The 21,615-nt window shown below is 43.3% G+C and overlaps 1 protein-coding gene across 2 annotated transcripts in view; it reads left to right on the plus strand.

Annotated features, from left to right (window-relative positions):
- Positions 1–16,378: 16,378 nt before the first annotated feature.
- Positions 16,379–21,615, plus strand: part of LOC147702853 (kazal-type serine protease inhibitor domain-containing protein 1-like) — a 296,214-nt gene continuing 290,977 nt past the window's right edge. Inside the window, exon 1 of one of the 2 annotated variants that reach the window (XM_086931436.1) lies at positions 16,379–17,112. In XM_086931436.1, the coding sequence (XP_086787562.1) occupies positions 16,590–17,112 (523 nt within the window). In that variant the 5' untranslated portion in view covers positions 16,379–16,589. The remainder of the gene's footprint in view (positions 17,113–21,615) is intronic. The other variant, XM_086931435.1, reaches the window with a different exon arrangement.

Consider the following 21,615-nt stretch of genomic DNA (forward strand, 5'->3'; position numbering starts at 1 on the left):
AATAAAACAGGTGCGAGCACCTGCTTTATTTTATCTATTAGAGCTTCCTGTTGAAGCTAACTTAGTAACTATTTTAGGATGGCGCTGGCAGCTTGCCGGCGCCATCCTAAAATAGTTACAAGTTGACAGGCCAGCCAGGCTTCAACTTTTGCCCCCGGAATCTGCCGCTCGCGGATTTGCGAATTCGCGGTAAATTCGCGGGAGTTCGCGGATCGCGAATTTACCGAAAATTCGCAAAATCCGCGAGCGGAACGGATTTTGCGCTCATACTTACCATTGATGCGTCCACTTCACCCACAGAACACCCTCCATCCACAGACACCTGCACCTGCTCTCACGTAGAAACTGGACAAGAATCACTGATGACCAGCTAACCTCATCACTCAGCAACTCCACCCCAACCATAGCCGAAAACGACCCCACACCGCAGCCTGAACCCTGCACAGATGGATCTCTGACTGCGCCAACACCATAGCCCCCCTCAAGAAAAACAACACCCACTCCAAGAAAGCCAGATGGTTTACCACCGAACTTCGAGAGTCCAGACGCACTTGCGGCTGCCTCGAAAAGGCCTGGAGGAGCACCAAATCCACAGAAGCCTACAACAACTTCAGAGCCGCCACCAACGCCCACCATCAACTCATCAGAAAAATGGGGGAAAAAGTGATTGAAGACAGAATCTCAACTCACGCACACAACAGCAAAGAACTCTTCAACATCATCAAGGAGTTTGTCCCACCCACCAGCGAGTCCACCGACATCCCTCCCTCACAAGACCTCTGCGACAAACTCAGCACCTTTTTCCGCCACAAAATCAAGAGCATCTATGACAACTTTGACGAAGACAACCAACACATTGAACCATCACCAACCACCCCCGACACCCTGAAGGCGGCGATCGACAACTGGACAGCCCTCACCACCAAAGACACACTGAAGACAATGAAGTCAATCCACTCTGGGCCCCCACGGACCCCTGCCCCACCACATTTTCAACAGAACCACCGACACCATCAACCACTTCCTGGCAACCGCCACGTTCCCCAACAATTGGAAACATGCCGAGGTCAACCCCCTCCTGAAGAAACCCTCAGTGAACCCCATCGACCTCAAAAACTACAGACCTAACTCCTTGCTCTCGTTCCCAGCGAAAGTCATCGAGAAAGCCATCAACAGCCAGCTCACCACATTCATCGAAGAGCCCAACATCCTCGACTCCTTCCAATCCGGCTTTGGAATAAAACACAGTTCGGGAACCACCCTCCTCAATGCAACAGACAACATCCATACCCTACTGGACAAAGGAGAAACAGCAGCCCTCACCCTCCTCGACCTCTCAGTGGTGTTGGATACAGTCTCTCACCGCAACCCTAACACTCAGACTCCACGACACAGGGATCCAAGACAAGGCCCTCATCTGGATCTGCTCCTTCCTCTCCGGCAGAACGTAGCGAGTCAGACTCCCCCCTTTCTTCTCTGACTTTACACCTCCCACCTGTAGAGTCTCCCAGGGCTCCTCTCTCAGCCCTACACTCTTCAACGTCTACATGGCTCAGCTCGCCCCCATCGTCTGAACCTACAGACTCATCATTGTGTCATACGCAGACGACACCCAACTTATCCTCTCCCTATCCAACTAACACAATACCGCCAGTCACAATTTTCAAGAAGGCATGGAAGCCGTTGACAAATGGATGAAAAACAGCTGCCTACATCTAAACACCAACAAAACAGAAGTATTCATCATGGGCCCAAACCCCGAAGCATGGACCAACACCTGTTGACCCCCCGTCATCGGAGGCCCGGCCACCCCCATGGACCAGGCCCGCAACCTGGGATTCATCCTAGACTCCGAGCTCCAAATGCACCGCCAGATAAACTCTGTCTCGTCCTCCTGCTTCCACACCCTCCGCCTCCTACGTAAGACCTTCAAATGGATCCCCCTGGAACCCAGAAAGACCATCACTCACGCCCTGGTCACCAGTAGACTCTACTACAGCAACGCACTCTACGGCAGAATAAACAAAAACCTCACCTGCAAGCTACAGAACATCCAGAACGCCGCCGCAAGACTGGTCCTCGACCTGCCAAAACACTGCCACATCTCCCAGCACCTGCGCACACTCTATTGGCTTCCCATTGGAGCTAGAGTCACCTTCAAGATGCTCACCCAAGCCCACAAGGCCCTCCATGACACTGGAACAGCATACCTGAACAGCTGACTCAAATTCCACGCACCCCAGAGGACCCTACGATCTGCAGAGCTCTCCTATGCTTTGGTCCCCCGCACCAGAAAGATCAGATCAGGAGGCCACTCCTTCTCCTTCCTCGAGGCCCGAGCCTGGAAGACCCTGCCGCTCCACCTCAGACAGACAATATTGCTCCCCATCTTCGCAAGAAACCTCAAAACCTGGCTCTTCGACAGACCCCCCCCCTTGATGGACTGGAGCATGCTAACCCCACCTCGGCGCCTTGAGACCCTTACGGGTGAGTAGTCACGCTTAACAAACACCTGATTGATTGATTGATTGAGCTTGCGGGTCTAGTGTTGATCAGCCATCAAGCATACAACTCTCTGTAGTGGTGGAATTGTCACAATCTCCAAAAGAGATGGCCTTTTCTAGACCCAGTTCCGCAGATAACCATCACAATGAAGGCACCACTTACAGGCTGGGGAGCGCACTCACAAAAATTAAATGTGCAGGGACACTGGACACTCACTTAGACTCTTCTCCACATCAATCACCTACAGCTGCTAGCTGTTCATCCAGCGCTAAAAGCATTTCTACCTTACCTCATGGGCAAGGTCATTCTTATCAAAACAGACATGACTACCATGTATTATCTGCAAAAAAAGGGGTCCCCAAATCACTTCAGCTACCTTGATTAGCAGAAAACATTTGGACGTGTGCTCTCTGGCACAACATTCACCTCCTCACGAAGAACATACCGGAATTGGACAGTCAGTTAGCAGATCTCCTCTACTAAAGACAACAACAAGTTCACAAATGGGCGATCAAACCATGTGTCCTAATCCCATTCTTCCAACAATGGGGTCACTCACACATAGACATATTCACAACTGCAGAAAACGCAAAATGTCAAAACTTAGCCTCCAGGTTCCAACACCCTCATTCCAAGAGCAATATAATATGGATGAGTTGGTCAGAGATATTTGCATATGCTTTTCCACCTCTCCCACCGCTTCAGTTTCCTGGTACGCAAAGTTCAGCAGACGTCTCTGACCCTCATCTTGGTTGCTCTCACATGGGCCAGACAACCATGTTTCACCACATTACAAGAACTATCAGTAGTCCTACATCAGGTACATCAGGTACTTCCCAACTAGCAGGACCTTCTAACACAAAACCAAGGAGAGGTAAGACATCCAAATCCCTAGTTGAATTTGGATATTTAAACTTACCTCAGCAACGTATGGATATTCTAAAAGAATCCTGGAGTCCCACAACTAGAAAATCTACTCAAGCGGCAGAAAAGAAGCAGCGCCCTCTTGCGCTGTGCATGGTGCCTTTCGCGTTGATTTTCTAGCACAGGACAAACACCCAGCGCTGAAAATCAATGCGAACAGGCATGACCTAGCTGAATGCGCCTTGCGTAACTCCACGTAGCGAACTCTGCCCAGGCTTACCAATAATTGATCAAATATGACTCAGTTTAAAACCAGACACGTTATGACATCATAAGTCATCACGGTATTGTTATACTATTTTTGTTGGTGTTACTTGCCTTGTGCAAATATCAATGAAATGTGTAAACTATTATTTTGGCGCTATGTCATTGGTTAGTACAGTTATGGTATATCAAGATGCTCTTGTGGAATATAATGTGATTCTTGATCTACTTTGATTTTTAAATTAATCGCATTGTCTATTATAATTGCAAATATTGTTTATTTATTCACATACATGAGTATATTTGTACAATTGTTTTGCTAAAAATGTCAACTTGAATTGATAAAATTGTCATTCTTTAAAAATACAATCTGCTCATCTATAATATTTAAATATTAACCTTAAACGGCATACTCTAACAAAAGCTGGAATGTTTTTTAAATATTTTCTGGAGACTTTTAACAATCTACATCTTACACTCAGACTGTTCTCGTGCAGCAAGTAAAAATCAATCTTTCAGGAATGTCATCTGACCGAAGATCAATGAAAGCAATACATGCATTTGGAAGTAAGCATTCTTTTTCATTGAAAATGTTTTTTATTGGCACAAAGTACAGCTTTGCGGCCTAAAATAAGCAATCCTTCTCTGCCAAATGAAACAGGGAAGTCGTTTTGCTAAAAGACCATTTTTATAGCCGGCCAGGGAATTTTTATTTCTATTACATCTAACTTGGACATCCCAAGGCTGTACCGTTTACATTTATCTTTCTATTTCGTGTTAGTATTTCCATTACGACCTTATTTTTAGTAATTGAAGCTCAGAACGTTTTTAACGTGTAAAATATACACAAGCGCACCCGCTGTGGATGCCACATCTCTCATTCTATGCCAAAGTACCAACTGCATGGTATGCGTCTGGACCTTGGAGGCAAGTGCCTAGAACTGTTTTTGTATTATATTGTAGCATTGTAAAGCACTTATGATCCCTGGGAGGGGCCCTGAAGTGTGTATCCGCACGGTTAGCAAGCTACACCATGTAGGATGTGTGGTTAGAAGGGTGTTGTTTTTGTTTTGAACATATGTGAAAAATGTTTTCATGTCAGGTGTGATTACCACCTAGGTGTCGTTATTGGTATGGGATACAGTGCCTGGTCATGTGATGGATGAGGGGATTTGAGGGATAGATGCTCAAATTAAAATTGTGATAAGGACTATAATGTATGATCGGCTACACAGCACCAGCTTAAGGGCAAAAGGGTCCTTCCCGTGTGCATATATACAATAAGAGGTGAAGAAATCAGAGAAGACCCAGTAATCCACATGGCAACTTGCACCAGGCAGAGAAGGTGTCCAATCAGTAATAGGATGGCAAAGGGGGAAGAGTGGGAATTGATGACATGAGCAGTTGCCATGCATAATCTTTTCCTCAAGGCAAGAATGCTGCCTGTCTATTGCTGAATAATACAACACGTGAGCCAGGAAGGAAATGAAAAAGCAATCAAAGTTGGCAACATAAGAGGAAACTACAAAAATCTTTAAAAGGACCCAGATTCCATCTACTCCTGCTAGGCAGAATGAAGCCAAAGGTTTGAGCAAGGTTTCATGCCCCAAGCCCCTCACATGCTCCATCCAGAAGGCTCCCAAAGTTGGACAAGACCCAGTGGGTCTGTCCAGACCCCAGGCTATCTACACATGTGAGGGTAAAAAGACAAAGTACTTGGTAGGTTGCTGTCCTTAAAGTGCAAGAGCAAAGCAGCCTGCCTCAAGTTTTCCCTTTGTACTCGCCCCTCCATGAAAGATCAATACTATTGTTAGATCACAGAGACCTTTGCTCTTTCTAGTTTAAATAAGAAGACATCCTTTTACCCTCTAGAATTGCCTTTTCCATTGGTTCAGGTACAACTCCACATGTCCATCCTTGTTGAGGAGGAATGTTTTTATAGAGCAACAATGAACCGGACATGGACCCTGATCTGTACTTATGTTCTGAATAACATCAGAAACACTGCTTTATGAGCAAGATGGTTTTCAAATGCACCTATATAATTATAGCGCTTTGTGTCTGTTCTTCCTTGTGAAATATGATGTGCTACTGATCTGTAGCCGTAAACAAGGCATTCTCTGTTATTGGCATTAATAAAGAGGCACAGTTATGAAGTCAACAGTGAACGCCTGGATTTTTTTTGCAGGAGACTGGTCAGTGGTCATGAAGTTTCATCCACATATCAGTATTCTAGTGGTAAATGTCACTTTGGTTTGCTTGGAGCTCCACTGGAAAGTATCAGACATGTGTAGTGGATTTTATATAGGAGAATCTAGGAGTCTCAATAAAGTGGGATTCCCTAGTGGTGTAGAAGTGATTATTTTCTGATGCACTGTAGTGCTCTTACATAGGTGGCTTTGTGATGCTAATGGTGGCTTCATGATGATAGAAGTTGGACTGGAAGCCTGTGCTTTTGGCTCAAGACTGAGCTGGTGTACATTATTGTGTGTTTTAGAGAGGAATACAGCTAGCTCTATGCGGAATACTTATGATTATCCAATCCCTTTGACTTGTGAGACAGACAGTGTGTTCCCTTGGTGAATATGCATGGCTATGTGGAAGGGTGTGGGTAGTGCCCTTGTGGTAGTGACAGGCATGGGACATTTTGCTTTTTAGTTTGCTAAACCTATTCATGACTAGCTCTGAAGGAAACATGTCTAGACTGACTCAGCATGTTTGTGTTGTAGCAAGAATGATCTCCCGAAGGTAACCACTGACAAAGCCGATTCAACTGGGCAAAACGCATGCTGACAATGACATTCAAGTGGCAATAAACGTATCTTTTCAACAGTTCTAATAATAGGTGCGCATTCTTTCTTCTATCCATTCTATTAACATTCATATTCCTTTTTTCAGTTCAAAATTAATTTATCAAGAAAACAAGTGATACAGTACAGTACAATTTGAGGAGGGTAAAAGGACAGAAGAAGGAAATTTAAAAGTTAAAAGTATCATGTAAACATATAAAGGTTGGAATGAAAAGGCCCTAGAAATATCAATATATCTATAAAACAGAACATTGCATGTAACAACCAAGTAACAACGTAGCAATTGCCAAAAAATAACAATATAGTATAACATTTTGATATTTAAGCTGTGGAATATCATGGAGCTCGAGCGACTTATTGTTGAGCAGGAGTTAAAGAAAAAGAGCGCTTGGCACTGCAGTCAATGAACAATGTAACAGGAGACCATACAATAGAACATTTCATGGCTAGATGAATGGGATGAACACATGCTGTGTCCAATCTGTGATGATAGCACAATGCATTCCACCAGGCTTGGAAAGATAAGTTTGTAAAGTCCTTCCAATTTTAGTGATCTGTTCAAAGGTGACTACCAACAATACGTCTACAATCTTGGTGTTGAAAGTATGATCCTCCCAGATAGGAGACACGCTACCCAGAAATAGATATGTGACAGAGAAAGGGAAATTGGAGTTGAAGATGGAATTGATTTGATCCCAAACAGATGTCCAAAGGTTATGTAAGTGAGGGCAAGTAAAAAGCAGGTGTTTTAAATCAGCTAATGGAGAAGAGCAGGACCAACAAGTATCTGGTACTGTGACATGCCTTTTATGTAATACAACTGGGTGTAGTAAAAGCCTGTTATAGATAAAAAAAATAACGTTTGCATAACATTTGCTGCTCTAGAAGTTTTTCTGATGTTAGATTAAATTTTATTCCATTAGGAAGAAGGCCAATCAACTCCAAGATCCTCCTCCCAAGACAATTCAATGTTGCTCTTTGTTCTAACGAGCTGCGAGGGTCATAAATAAGTATAAATATTGGAATCTTTAGGAGATAAAAGAAGTAAGGGCAATAAATTATTAGCCTTGGGATTTATTGGGTGTATTCAAATTTGAGTGTATGCAGTTAAAAGGGCTTATGAGATTAAGTTATATTTGGACTGAAAGGAAGAGCGAAATGAAAAAGTTGACTGGCTTCAGAAAAAGATAAAGTCTTATTTTGAAAAAATAATTGATGTGTCCAAGTTAAACCTCTATCTCTCCAAGATTTCCAATAAAAAGGATTTCCGCCAATTAAATAAACGTGTTATGCCATAAAGGAGAGTTAAGAAATTAATCCTAATCAATGGGCGATGGGGATGGAAAAAACCTAGAAGTTTACAAGTATATTTGAGAATAGGAGTAGATAAAGAAGGTGGTCTACGAGTTGAAGAGAAAAATTCTTTAAAAGAAAAAGGGGAAAGAAAGGAACGTTTGAGTATTACCCACGAAGGACAATCCAATGAGAAGTCAGAGAGCCATCTCAAAGCTTGGCGAAGTAGGAAAGATCTATGATAAGTGGTAAATCAGGATAGTTAACACCACCTTCTATTTTAATTTTTGTTAACCTCTTCGCCGCGGTGCGAATTCGGGCGCTGCGCGGGCGAAACTATGAGGTGGGCGTGGTGCTCCCTTACTCATGATGGCTCCACGCCATTATGAGTCACGGGCGGCATGTGCTTATGACGGCGTGGAGCCGTCATAAGCACCTAAAAACTGTGGGAGGAATGATTCTAGGCGAATAGCCAGGGCTTTGGAAAAAAAATGATAATCAATATTTACAAGAGAAACGGGTCTATAGTTCTTGCAATATTTCAAGTCTTTCCCATCTTTGGGTATTAGACATATTAGAGCTTCTAAAAAGGACCCTGAAGATTTCCCGGACTGTGTAAAACGATTTAAGAGATTAAGTAGTTTAGGAAGAAGAAGAATAGGAACGAAGTGAGTAAAAAATGTGACTGTAAATCCATCAGGATACAGGGCTTTGTCATTCTTAAGTGACTGTAAAGCACAAAAAAGTTCTTGTTGTGATAAATTAGCTTCTAGGGGAGAAAAACCTATTTGACTGTTAAAAGATGTATGGATACCCAAAAGAAATTGTGTAATATCGAAATCTGAGGGTGTAATCTCAGGAGAGTATAATGACTTATAAAAAAGAAGAAACTTGTTTAATATTTCCGGAGCTTTAGTTTGTTATGTGTTGTGTTCATCAAAAATAGCCTCAATGTCAAACTTGTTATGTTTAGTTTTTAAGTAATTCGCCAGGAGTCTACCAGCCTTAATTTGTCCCCCATAAAACTTTGCACTTGTCTTCAACAGACATAACGAGGCGTTGTCAGTTGATTCCTTATTAAATTGAAGTTTCGCCTTAATAAGTTGTGATAGACAATTCTTGGATTTTGAGGAATGATAGGAATGTTCTAGCCTCTTTATCTCAGCCAAAAGGTCATTGGTAACCTTACGGGCATTTCTACATTTTCTGGAAACAAAACCAATGATGAAGTCTCTAGCGGCAGCTTTAAATGCATCCCAGACAATGAAAAAGGAAGATTATCGGTTTGGTTAAAAGAAAAATATTCATTAATAAATTAAACAAAAAAGGAGTGAACATTTTTATGAAGAAGTGAATTATTGAATCTCCATCTTCTAGGTAAATTAGATTTTAAAATTAGATCCAATTGAAGGGAAATAGGGGCATGAGCTGAAATCAGAATAGAGACAATATCAGCGCTTCTTAAAGTTTGGGATATATTATGTGAAACAAAAAAATAATCCATTCTGGATTGAGTTTGATGGGCTGGGGAGAAAAACTTGAATTTTCTAGTGGTGGGGTTACACATTCTCCAGGCATCAATGAGTTTATATTGCTGAATTGTTTGAATGAATAATTTATGAGCTTTAAAAGAGACCAATGAATTTCGACCTGTAAAGGGATCCATCACTTGGTTGCAATCACCAGCGAGAATAAAGTTATCATCAATACATGAGGAAATTGGCTGAGAAAAAGAAGACCAAAACAGGGGGTCTTCATTGGTGGGTGCATAAACATTTAACAAAGATAATGGAAAAAACACCCACTTGTATTTTAGTATATAACCATCTACCTTCGTCATGAGACTGTTGAGAAAGCAGATTAATATATAAAGATTTGTGACAAAGAGTAATAACTCCATTGCCTTCACCATCACCTGGAGAGAAAAAAGACATTCCTGACCCATCCCTTCTTCAACTTGCAAACATAAAATATCAGCTCCTAACTTAGATAAATGCGTTAATACACTTTGTAGTTTGATGGGAGTATTCAGACCTTTGACATTCCGTGATATGATCTTCAAGGACATGAAAATAACAATAAAATGACAAGGAAAGGATGGCCCACAGAGCCCTTTGAAGAACAAAAGATACGATTTGTAACATTCCAACTGTAAGGGCATAAAATATATAGATGAAGAAAAATTAAGAACAATAGATATAGAAGTGAGCTAGAGAAAAGAAACAAAGAAAAATAGGAAATGAAAAATTTAGAAAGAAAGGTAAAATACATCAAGAAGAAAAAAGGAAAAGAGAAAAAAGGAAGAAGGGTGAAGGGTGAAGATCATGAAAAAGGAGAGACAATAGAGAAAGATAACTAACGAAAGTAAATAATCTAGTGAGAATAGAATAATGAAACAGATGAAGGAGGAGGGGAAAGAAGGAAGTGGGAGAAGATGTAATACAGGAATAGGAAATGTGAAAAAAAAGAAAAAGCAGGAAAAAAAGAATGACAGTGAAAAAGAAACAACATGCCTAATTCAAAAAACATCACACAGAAATGGGGGTAGGGGGAGCCATGAAGAATGAATGGCGCATCCAGACTCAATGAAACGAGGATGAGAACAAACCACAAAAAAATCAAATAAGGTGAGGGTATTTAGTAGGTGCAAATATCCAGGGACCTGTAAGAAAGAAAGGGAAAAAAATGACAACAGTATTTATTGTTACAGGAAAATAGAACAAGTATAATATAAACAAAGTACCAAAAAAAAAAACAACTGAACAAACGGCTAAGAACAGGCAAATGTTCTAAATAGAAATAGTAAACGCTAGTATCTCTGACCAATAAAAACCAAGAAGAGAATTCAATATATTAGACATGAGAACCAATTAAACAACTTGGGAAGAGGAGGCACCAGAAACCTCCATAGAGTCAGTTTTGCTGAAACTGATGAAACTCTGCAGCTTGACAGGATCTTCATAGGTCGTCGTTTTATTGGTATAGGTAACCTTGAAAAGGCAGGGATGGAAGAGGCCACATCTGGCACCCATAGCACGTAAAGCAGGACTCATATTCAAAAATTATTTGCGCCGGTTAGCTGTAGATCTGGCATTATCTTGAGCAAAAAATAATGTAGAGCCGGACCAAGAAATACGTTGGATAGACTTGGCTGCTGAAAGTACCTTGAGTAGATCCGTATACTCGAGAAAGTACATGATGACCCCTCTCGGTCTCCGAGAAGAGGAACTGTCAGCGCGTTGATGACCAAGTGTGTGAGCTCATTGAATATTGAGTGAAGTTCCTTCAGGCAAGTGCAGCAATTTAGGAAGAAAGGACTTGAAGAACGATAAAGGGTCTGGCCCCTCTGAGCCTTCCGGCAAACCATAAATGCGAAGGTTATTTCTTCTATATCTGTTTCCAAGTCTTCCACCTGTCGCTGCAACGATGCAACTTGAGATTGAAGAGTATTGACTTTCTCATGTGTGTGAGAAAAGGAGGAGACACTCTGCTCAACTGTAATAAGACGCTCGTTCATCTGAGACCAGTTCTCCATTAAGAACTGCAGCTTGGTGGAAGTATCTTCCATGAAGGGACAAAGTGCCCTTATCTCTTCTTTCAGTACTTCTAGGAAACAGGCGAGGAAGCATTTGTTGGAGAAGGTGGATCCTTCTTGAGTCTTTTGGTGGTGACCTTACCATTTGTGGAAGCACTTGCGTTCAGGAAGCCTTAGAGGCAGAAGTAAGCAAGTTTTCCATCTTAGAAAATTCTGAGAAAATTCCAGAATTCTTAATGAATGTATGTGTGATACTTGGCGTAGAGGGTCCAAGCTTCCTCGATCTTCCCATAAAAAAATGACACAAAGATGATACACTACGACTTATTAATACTTTAATCTGGTGAAAACAAAACTACATCCTGCGAAAACATATTAAAAAATGATTCACAACATAGTTCAGCACAGGCAGTCTATTTGTCATCGCTGTAGAATGACTGAGATGAATTGCCCTCCTTGAAAGCCTTGAGAGTTACAGCTTTCGCCCTTTTAAGATATTTAAAAAAAAGCCTGTATGGGGTCTGAAAACACAGCAGGTGAATACACTGTACAGCATACAATCCCCTGTGCCTAGGCTTCCTTTAGGTGCAACAACAAGGGCAGAGTAAAAAGAACAGAGTCCAACAAAAATGCATTACAGACATTTATCTGTGCAGATCCAGAGGAATTAAGATATTGGTGTTGCGCCAAAAACTAATTTCCAGAACAAATTTCGCCAGGAGTAAAGCGGAAAAGAGCAGCCATTAGCCATGAAGAGGTTGTCACAGGTTCAGAAATGTTCAAAAAAATGCTATGTAAGAGTTATAGCTGCATGTAACTGGGTGCCCAAAATGCCAGAGGGAAAAAGAAATGTCTAAAACATAAGAGCGCTTTAATTCTCCTCACCGGAGCTAGAGTGCCGCTTCATAATCGGGATGTCGTAGTCAAGTTGGCGGCCGTGTTCGGCGCCTCAGAAATGCCAAGCGAGCCACATCGAATATCCAAGTATACAGGCAGCAATTACTCACAAAATAGGTGCGGTGCAGGTCAGGGCATCCTCCAACGTCCAAAACAGCTCACCAAATGTAAAAGGTGAACCACATTATGTGGATATCTCGGCCCGTTCCGGAGAGCATTACTCGAACGACGCCATTCACATCGGGCACCAAGCCACGCCAAACAAACCCCCCCCCGCAAATATCCATATTTCTGATAGTGGCTCTGGGCCAGATTCACAAAGGTGAACTTAGATTCTTGGTCTAAACTTAGACCAAATGTCTAAATTTACGACTTTGGGAATTCACAAAGGGCATTTACAAGTACTATCTTCATGTGGGCACCTGGGCGGAGATCCGCTCCGAGTGCAGCATAAAGATAGCACTGGCATTGGGTGTTTGGCAAAAGGGGAGCAAGGGGAGGTTCCCCACTGTTGTCAGAGGCTCCTCTTGTACAGTGCACATCTAACCCTGTGATGCAAGACCAAATAACTATTCAGCACAGTCCGTCTCAGCACCAGGTGTATCCCCAGTCAAAAGGAACCCAGGCATTGCAAACAAAGGGATACATGAGGTCTACAGAAGGGACTGAATTCAGGACTTGGTCTTGTGATAGTGATTTAAAAAAAAAAGCATGGCGACTTTTAAGCTTTTCCAAATCCATTCTTTCTGATTTCTGAACTTCATCTGTATATATAAAAACGAAAGTATGTCTGTCTGTTTGTCCTTTATGCATTACTACACCATTCATCCGATCGCCATGAAACTTTGGGAAGTTGTTGAGTACACTGCCGCGAAGGTTTCTGTCAAAAATAATTTTTTTAAATCGACTCCCCAGGGCCCTCATAATCTTTCAAATACTGAAATAGACAGCGAATTTGCGAGCATCGTCGACAGTTATGACCCCCAAATGGAAATCGATTGGTCAATCTACATCAGAAGCACGAAAGAAAAAGGCATTACGAGCTTCAGAAACCGACGAGCAACGGGAAGCAAGATTAGAAGCTGTTCGAATACAAACTGCTCAAGCCCGTAATTCTCAAATGAACGAGCAATGAGAATCAAGATTGGAAGCCGATCGAGTACGCACTGCTCAAGCCCGTTCTTCTCAAACGAACAAGCAACGAGAATCAAGATTGGAAACAGATCGATTACGCACTGCTCAAGCCCGCTCGAATGAAACAGGAGAACAACGAGAATCAAGTTTGGAAAACGATCAATTACGCACTGCTCAAGCCCGCTCGAATGAAACAGGAGAGCAACCAGAATCAAGATTGGAAGCCAATCGAGGATGCACTGCTCAAGCCACACTTAGAAATGTTTTCAAAAATACAACGAATAAGTTTCAATAACAATGACACAATGTAAATTGAATGTTATCATAACGAGTTTCCTTGAATTTCCTTTCTTCTGAGATCGCAGCAATGCGCGACGGGTAAACTAGTAGATTATAATATCTCCTTGATGTTCCCTTTGAATCTTACAGTTTGGAGTAATCGAAGTTGGTATATATACGATTGAATGCAATATATGTTTATCTTATTCCGTCATCCTTGAGTAGTAATTTAAAACTTTCGAAGACAGTACTTTCTGTGGCATGTTTGAACTGGCAGGTATCACTAAGTTCCTAGGTGAGAGAAAGCAAAGAGATCGACAGGAGTGTGGCTTCAACTGAGTGGAGTAGATGTGCCAATGTCTGGTTTTATTAATGGGCTTTTCTTGTGCACGTATCAAGATAGTTAGGAAGTCTAATTTTGCCAAAACCATATATATAAACCTGATATTTTGTTGAAAGGGTTATTGTAACAAAAATATTATGCACATGAAATATCTGTTACTGCTCTAAGCTCTCTAGGAGACCAAGTGAGTAGAATATCAAATTCACCAGAAGGGCGATGCCTCCAAAAGAACAAGTTCAAGGCATCTTGCAAACACTGAAGATGTGAGGAGACCTCTGGAGTAGATAAAAGCAGCTGGGATCATTCTGAATTCTGAAGTCCCTACACCTCACCAACAGAAGTGTCTTGTTAAAGGTAAAAAGTGCCAATGCACATGTAATACCAGACACATTAGAACCACACTCTCCTAGGCCAGTAAATGAAAGCAGTAAGTAGATAATAATAATTTAATTCCAGATTTGTAAAGCGCAGCTTATCACACCTAGGGGTATCAAGGCGTTGGGGTCCATCGGGGAGATTAAGTGAGCTGTTACCAAGAGTCACATGATGCTAAGCTGGGCTGCCACCAGGGATAAAACCGCGAGCTCCGCGCTCTGGATTCAGCCGCTATGGTCACTGCGCCACACCTCTCCTATTGACAGTCCACTGGTTGTCCGTGCCACTTCTTGGGAATGGGTGCTTGCAGATCTTCGTGGGTGAAGCAGACAGAGAATAGACTTCCTTCATTTACCTCCATCAGGTTTTTTTTCATTCAGCATGCTGTTCCAGAGGCAACATAAAGCCAGTGCAAACTTCCAGAGGCCCATAGCAGAGAGAGAGGCAGAGACATGAATTTCCTTAAAGTGCTTGGCTGCCTAGATTACATCATCATATTAACTTGGAGGAACTTAAAAGCAGACTCATGAAAGGCCTGCATAAATATCGTTTGAAGTGGTTCTCAATACCAGGCAGTTCTGCCACATTTCCAAGTAGGTATAGCACATTATCTCAGTTGAAGCAGTATATTTTATTCATGACAAGTCCCAAACCGTAATCTAGACACTTTAGATCCCCTGGAGTGAAGAATGAAAAGGAAACAAAAAGAAATCTTGGTTAAGATGGTTATAGTTCAGCCAGATATAAGGAAAGTCCTAGTAATGGCATTGTTCGATGCCTTCGCTTTCACTTGCTGCAGTTGGTTCTGGTTGAACTCTGCTTGTAAACGTTGGGTTTGCAGGATTTTCATAAATTGAAAGTAGTTAAATTTAGGTCTTGATGAGGGCTAAGGCTGTGGACTGTCAAGGATATCCGCGTGTTTAAGGCTCCTGAAGGAGCCTTGTTTGTTTAGATGTGATGGTTCTTGGCTGGTGCATAGTCTTGAGTCATTTTTTGGAGGTATCTTGGCTCGTTCAATTTTATGAGCCTTGTGCATACTCTAGAGCATATTAAATTTCATTATGGATTCCATTGCAATCCAGTGGGACACTTGGTAGGTTGGCTTGACACTGCAGGCACAACCTGGCTGCTTGTTTTTTTATCCCATGTTCTCTAGGAATGCAACACACTGTCAGATAATTCCACCCTGGAGGAAGGTCTATTCATTGGATCTGTGACGTCATAAAAAATGCTGAAGGTTGTTTTCAGTTGGGGCCATCTTGTATTGGGGTCTAATGACCAGGCTGCCTTGACTAGACCAATTAGGTCAGGGGGAAATGCCCACATTGACTGTGGCCTTGCTTGCAGCCCAAAATGAGTTTCTAGAACGACAGTGCTTTATAATTACCACAGGTGATTAACATTTCCCTCCATTCATCAACATACCCTGGTGCGTTCCTCTGTAGCCAGAACCGGACTGGAAACCAACATCAGCCCTGGCAAAAATGTTCATTCCAGCATCATACTATGGGAAGCGAGTACAAGAATGGGAGACGGGGCAATGGTTGGATCGTGGCTGCCCATCCCTCACTGAAAGCAGCCCCCTAACTTGTAGCCTAATGGGGAAATGTCAGAGTGGCAGATTGGCTGTCCATCCCTCCCAGGAGCTTGCCACCTGCCATCTTCAGGTAAAAGGCAGATAGGGGCAGCCATTTTAAAATGTACAAAGCCAGGCAGTCCTTCCCAGCACCCATATGGAGGCCTGAACATAACAATAGCGCAGCATTTACTAAATAATGAGTTAATTCAGTAGAGAACCCCCTACTGTTACTGAGTCACGGAAGGAACCTGCATTCCCTTCGTCTGCTGGAAGTTGGAAGGACTCATTTGCTTGCAATGTGCGTCGAGACCCTTTTACAATTCACAGTGGGCCATACTCCCCACTGAGCTGCACCTCCTAAACGCAGTATTACATAGAATGCAAAACAGAGGGTGGGATCTTTGGGGCATTCGTAAACAGGCCCCATTTTACATCGTGTATAAAAACCCCAGCCCTTGCACTGCTAGTTGGAAAAGTCTGTTTAATAGAACTGCTTGCCAAGTTGGCTCACTCCTAGCAAATAGCTTTTCCTTGAGTGCCAGCTCAGCTGTCAGCAGGGAATATTGTGCTCTCAAAGTCATGTCTTGTTTTTCTTTGAGATGAGAACTCCGGGCGTTTTGGTTCTTCGATATACCAGCTCCAGGGTCTCACACTGATCTATCGCTCAAATATAATGTGACTTATTTCCACAGAAATGAAAACAGACGTGTGATGCTCCCTGGTGTCCTGCTATCTTTACTGCACGGCTATTGGATTTCTGCTCCTTGCCTCCTCGAGATGAAACCTCTGGTGGCACTTCTAATGGTGGTAATCGCCCTGCACGGCTCTCGGGGCATCCCCGCCTTCCACCACACAGGCTGGCTAAGGCTGCTGCGGGCAGGGGACGGCTGTGGAGAATGCGCCCGGGAACTCTGCCCCACGCCCACCGGGTGCCTGGCTGGGGCGGTGTTAGACGAGTGTGGCTGCTGCCCCGAGTGTGGCAACGTGGAAGGGCAGATCTGTGACTTGGAAATCGCCAACCCCTTCTACGGCAAGTGCGGCGAGCACCTGGAGTGCCGGCTGCACGCGGACGACAACCAATCAGAAGTCCCCGAGCCCCAGTGCGCGTGCAAGTCTCAAGAGTCTGTCTGCGGCTCCGACGGCAAGACTTATGGGAACATATGCAAATTAAATGAGATGTATGCAAAGAAGAAAAACAATCTCACCGTGAGGCATGACGGACCTTGTGAAACAGGTGAGCCCAGTCAGCGCAGCCAGGTACCTAAAATGAACATGAATTAAAAAAATGAATCACAGATGCTGGGTGCCTCAGCTTTGCATTAGGGTATTTGTTTTGTTGTGAAAACTGGCACTGCCGTTATAGTGGCATCAATGTAAATATGAAAATGTGGGTAAATGTAAAAAAAAGTACATCGAGACATCATTGAACTTTGTGTGTATTTATTGTTTTGTTATGCCCAACAGTTTCTGCATTTTGTTTTGTGGTTTTAAATAATATGTATTATATGGTTATTTATTGATACTACTCAATAAAAAAACGTCTTTCTATGGGGAACCTCGTGGTAAGGCTGCGTGCTCGTCGACAGAACTGTATTACCCCTTCCCTACAGCAAAAAGTCCCAATTTTCAATGTTTGTAGGCAGCACATGAACTGTGGGCAGTCAAAGTAGATTCCAAATGACGCCATATGTATGTCGATTTTCTCAAAGTAAGGCGTCAGTCTCCAGGGACCTTAGACTGGGGACAACTTGGACAAGCAAAACAAGCATTTACAATGCGACCGGTCTCGCTGTTGGGGCCTTGGAAGTATACAGCTACGCAGCACATTATCCTGGGTGTTACAACATTTACTGTTCTCATTCAGCCTTACACAATGCCCTGTACATGAAACACTATTGGAACTCGCAAACAATGCACCGAAGCAATGCATTTTTAAAGTGCTTTAATGCCTTATAAGGATAGTATATAAATACAATAATAAAATACCACGTTCTAAGTGGCACAGGCTATTGATTATGTGTACATTAAGGGAATAGAGACATAAAAGAAGGTGGCGTTGCCGACTCTAGAACCACGCAGCTGGCTTCTAATTCTGCCTTTCCCATCTGAACAGAAAAGTGTGATCTTGGTCAAATCACTTCGTCTCCCTATTTGTCAGCTGCCATTTACATTACAACCAGGAGTGCTATTAAACAGGTCGAACTCCAGGCAGAGTGAACAATAATGCATCTCTGTTTCTCTCATTACGAGAAAGGGGTCCATTATCAGTGAAATAAGTGTGATTTGACATTATCGGTGTGAGCGCACTTTAATAAAAATTACCTGGTACCAATGTAGGTTGTTTAATTATGTATGTTAGTCACACTGTTATCTAACGGTATTATGCCATGTTTTGGAAAACCTCTGCAAAGCAGAAAAGTGGCATTGAAGGTTGTACTACCACGCGCTGCAGGCTATATGTTATGTTGATTAGTATTGGGATGTGATGCCTCGGAGTGTTAAACAGTGTGCATGCATCCTGTCTAGAATGTGGGAGCATTTCACACTATGCCACATCAATCTTCGGGTTTGTACTGAGACTGGACGAATGGGTCGGGCAGTGCTATTAAATATACAACAGAAACGTGTGACATCCAGTTGTACTGTCCATCAAGAAAGGGCTGGCCAGCTGAAAAATGCTGTGAGTCCCTCATCAGAAGCATGGTAGCAGAGCTCTGCTCAGGTCCTGGTAAAATGCTAATACAAGTAGCAACATAGCTTGGGGTTGCAAAGTGTACACAGTAGTAAATAAGTGATGAAGCAAAGTTTTACATAGAACTAAATGAGGGCTTTGAAAAAAAAGATTAGACTTCCCCCGAGGTATGGGGCCTCAGTTGCCCCTATCAATACGTGCACAAGGTTTTGAAGTATTGTTTGTACCTTTAAGAATGGCGATTGTAGTGCTAACAAATCACTGCGCCAGAAACACAGCAGATAAACAAACAATCACCGCATCAACACAAGACCCATCAAAATAATAACATCTTCAGTGCTTAAGACAAACAACTGCAAAACAGAAGATAGCAAAGTGCCAGGTGAAAGAAGAAAGCTTTACATCTCTTATTTGATTGTAGCCCATCCACTTTTTTAAAGCTTTTAGGCGCACAGCAGCCACCCAGGGAACCTGCATCTAATAAAGCCAAGGAGAAGGGACTGCTCATAGGGTGCCCCTGAGGCCGGTAGGTGGCAGAAGGGGACTTTAGCGTCCCTGCCAGGTGAGTCGGATAGTGCATGTGGGGGGGGGGGATGTCTCTCCGCCTTCCCATAAAGGGCCCCAGGGGGCTCTAACTGGCTGCTGCAGGCCATCCCCAGCTACAATTTGATTCCCTGGTTAATTTCAGGCCCTTTGTCAGAATTACGCTAGGGAGAAAAGCCCACATAAAACACGGCTCTGCCCGGTGTGTGTGGGGGGGAACAGCAGGGGTGTAGTTGATGACACTGAGAACTTGGAAGTTCTCGATATTATATAACAAAGCAACTGGAGAACAGGGTTGGAGTCACGGCATCTGCTCTCCTGTGTGAAGTAAAAAAAAAAAAAAACAATGGCAATGCCACAATACCGATCCAGCAATGATTGAACTCCCTTACTATAAAGTGTACAGGATTGGGTGAACATACAATGGAAGTGAAACACTGCATTTGTGCTCAAAGGGTGGGGGAGGGTAGCAGAATCTTGGCAATGAGCTTCTGGTACTGTAGCAGCATCGCTTAAGGTCTAGCCGGAAGCATGACCTCTTGGTGGCCCTGGTGGAGCAGGGAGCCACTGGGAGAGGCGGGAGGAGGTTGGGCAGAGCACCGAATGTTGCTGGAGGAGAAAGGGGAAAGCGTTGCATGGCAGGCATAGCGCGTACTGAAGAAAGGAAACACTGCCATGAGCTCTGCACGAGTCGATGCAAAAAAAGAGTGCTTTACGAAGTGTAATAAAATATGAAGATTTAAAGCACATGTAACAGGGGCAGTCCTCATGGGAGGTTACATCAGTAGAAAAGGAGGGACTACTAAGCAAATTAACCAATGAAAAGCAGGCATTTACGAAGAACAGTCAAAGGAGCCATTTAAAAAGATGTGCGGTGCTTAAAGCCCATATTCCAGATACATCATGTCTCAAAGAGACCTCGCATGCGCTGCCATGGCGAGACCTCAAAAGATTTGAATGGAGTATGATCGTTCTACCACATCCACTTGGGTCAAAATGTTGCAACTGGCTTTGAACTACTTGTTGAGTCCCCCAGCTTTATCAGGACAGGGCAGATCTCTCTGAAATTGCAACTAGCTTTGAACTACTTGTTGAGTCCCCCAGCTTTATCAGGACAGGGCAGATCTCTCTGAAATTATCTCCTTTTCAAATAGAGGGTTTTTTCTTATGCTCGTCTCAATTAGCCTTATATATATTCTATGCCAACAACCTTTTCCTACAGAACCGTTAATTCCCGATTACTTTTGTGATGCTCGGGTACTTCCCTGCGTTCATACCTGGGAAATAAGGGATACCATCAGTATAGCTCATATTGGTCCTGATTACGATGAGGCTCGGACCGACGGTCAGAGCCTTTAGAGCCGCATCGTAATGGGCTGGTAGGATTTCTTTCCAACCACCTCATTACAATGGAGATGGTCAGAAAGTAATCCGACTGGCCATTCCGGCTGACTTCTGACGGGCTTAGAGAGCCCGTCCACCAGTCAGAATGCTGCAAGTAATCTCAAGGGTGGGTCTTTTTGCCCTTGAGATTACAATGGCACTTTCAGACATGATTTCCATGTGGGCCTGTCCAACATGGAACCCATGTCGGAAAGTGTCTTCGGGGGCCACCAGCAGGGCCCGCTTGGGTGCATGGCCTTCGGATGGAGGCTGATGGGGCACCTATGGTGCCCCTTGTTGATCCCTAGACCTTATGGCAGGCACCTTGAGGTGCCTACTACAGGGTGCAGGGATGAACCGCACCTCCCATTTTACAATGGAAGCGTGTATTACGGCTGGTTTACGGCCGTAAAGCAGGCTCCATTGTAAAATGTATGAATGTGACTAAACAGTGGCAGTCGGGACTGCTGACAGTGGACCGGTCGGTCCCAGGACCGAGTTAGTGTCAGGCGGATGGAATTCTGCCCGACATTGTAATGAGGCCTATTATATTCACAAATAAACATTTCACTGACTTCATGAGGCACTGCACACTCAACTACTAATGACACGGTGATGTGCATCATCACTCTGTTCTTGTGATCTGTTTCAGGAACTGGCGTGCCTTCACATCTGCTCATTATCATTATCTTCCCCACATCATGTGTGCTTCGTTCTGCAGCACACATAGAAAGAGGAATATGCCTCCAAGCACTGTTTTGTGCAGGAAAGTGACACTTCCTACACAAAACAATCTTGCCTGTAACACAAGCTCACTTGCAGCATGGTGCAAATTGCTTTGCTGCACTGTATTGCAGAACTTCTTAATAAGCATGCACCCTTGTTCCTCTAGCGAGGCAAAGTTGGAAGCCATAGCATGGCAAAGCTCTACAAGCACAGATTCCTTCACTGTGATGCCCTGCTGAATTATGTTTCAGCATGGTAAACAGCTCTGAACAGGGAAAATGTTTTTTTTCCCATCTAAGTTGTTATCTTCCTTGACAAACTCAGCGCCTTCTCCCAGTCCTTCAGAGCTTGAAAAAAGGACTGGCTCCCACTTTTCTCCAACTGCAGGGAAAG

The sequence above is a fragment of the Lissotriton vulgaris genome, chromosome 7 (genome assembly GCF_964263255.1).
Source record: "Lissotriton vulgaris chromosome 7, aLisVul1.2, whole genome shotgun sequence".
Taxonomy (NCBI): domain Eukaryota; kingdom Metazoa; phylum Chordata; class Amphibia; order Caudata; family Salamandridae; genus Lissotriton; species Lissotriton vulgaris.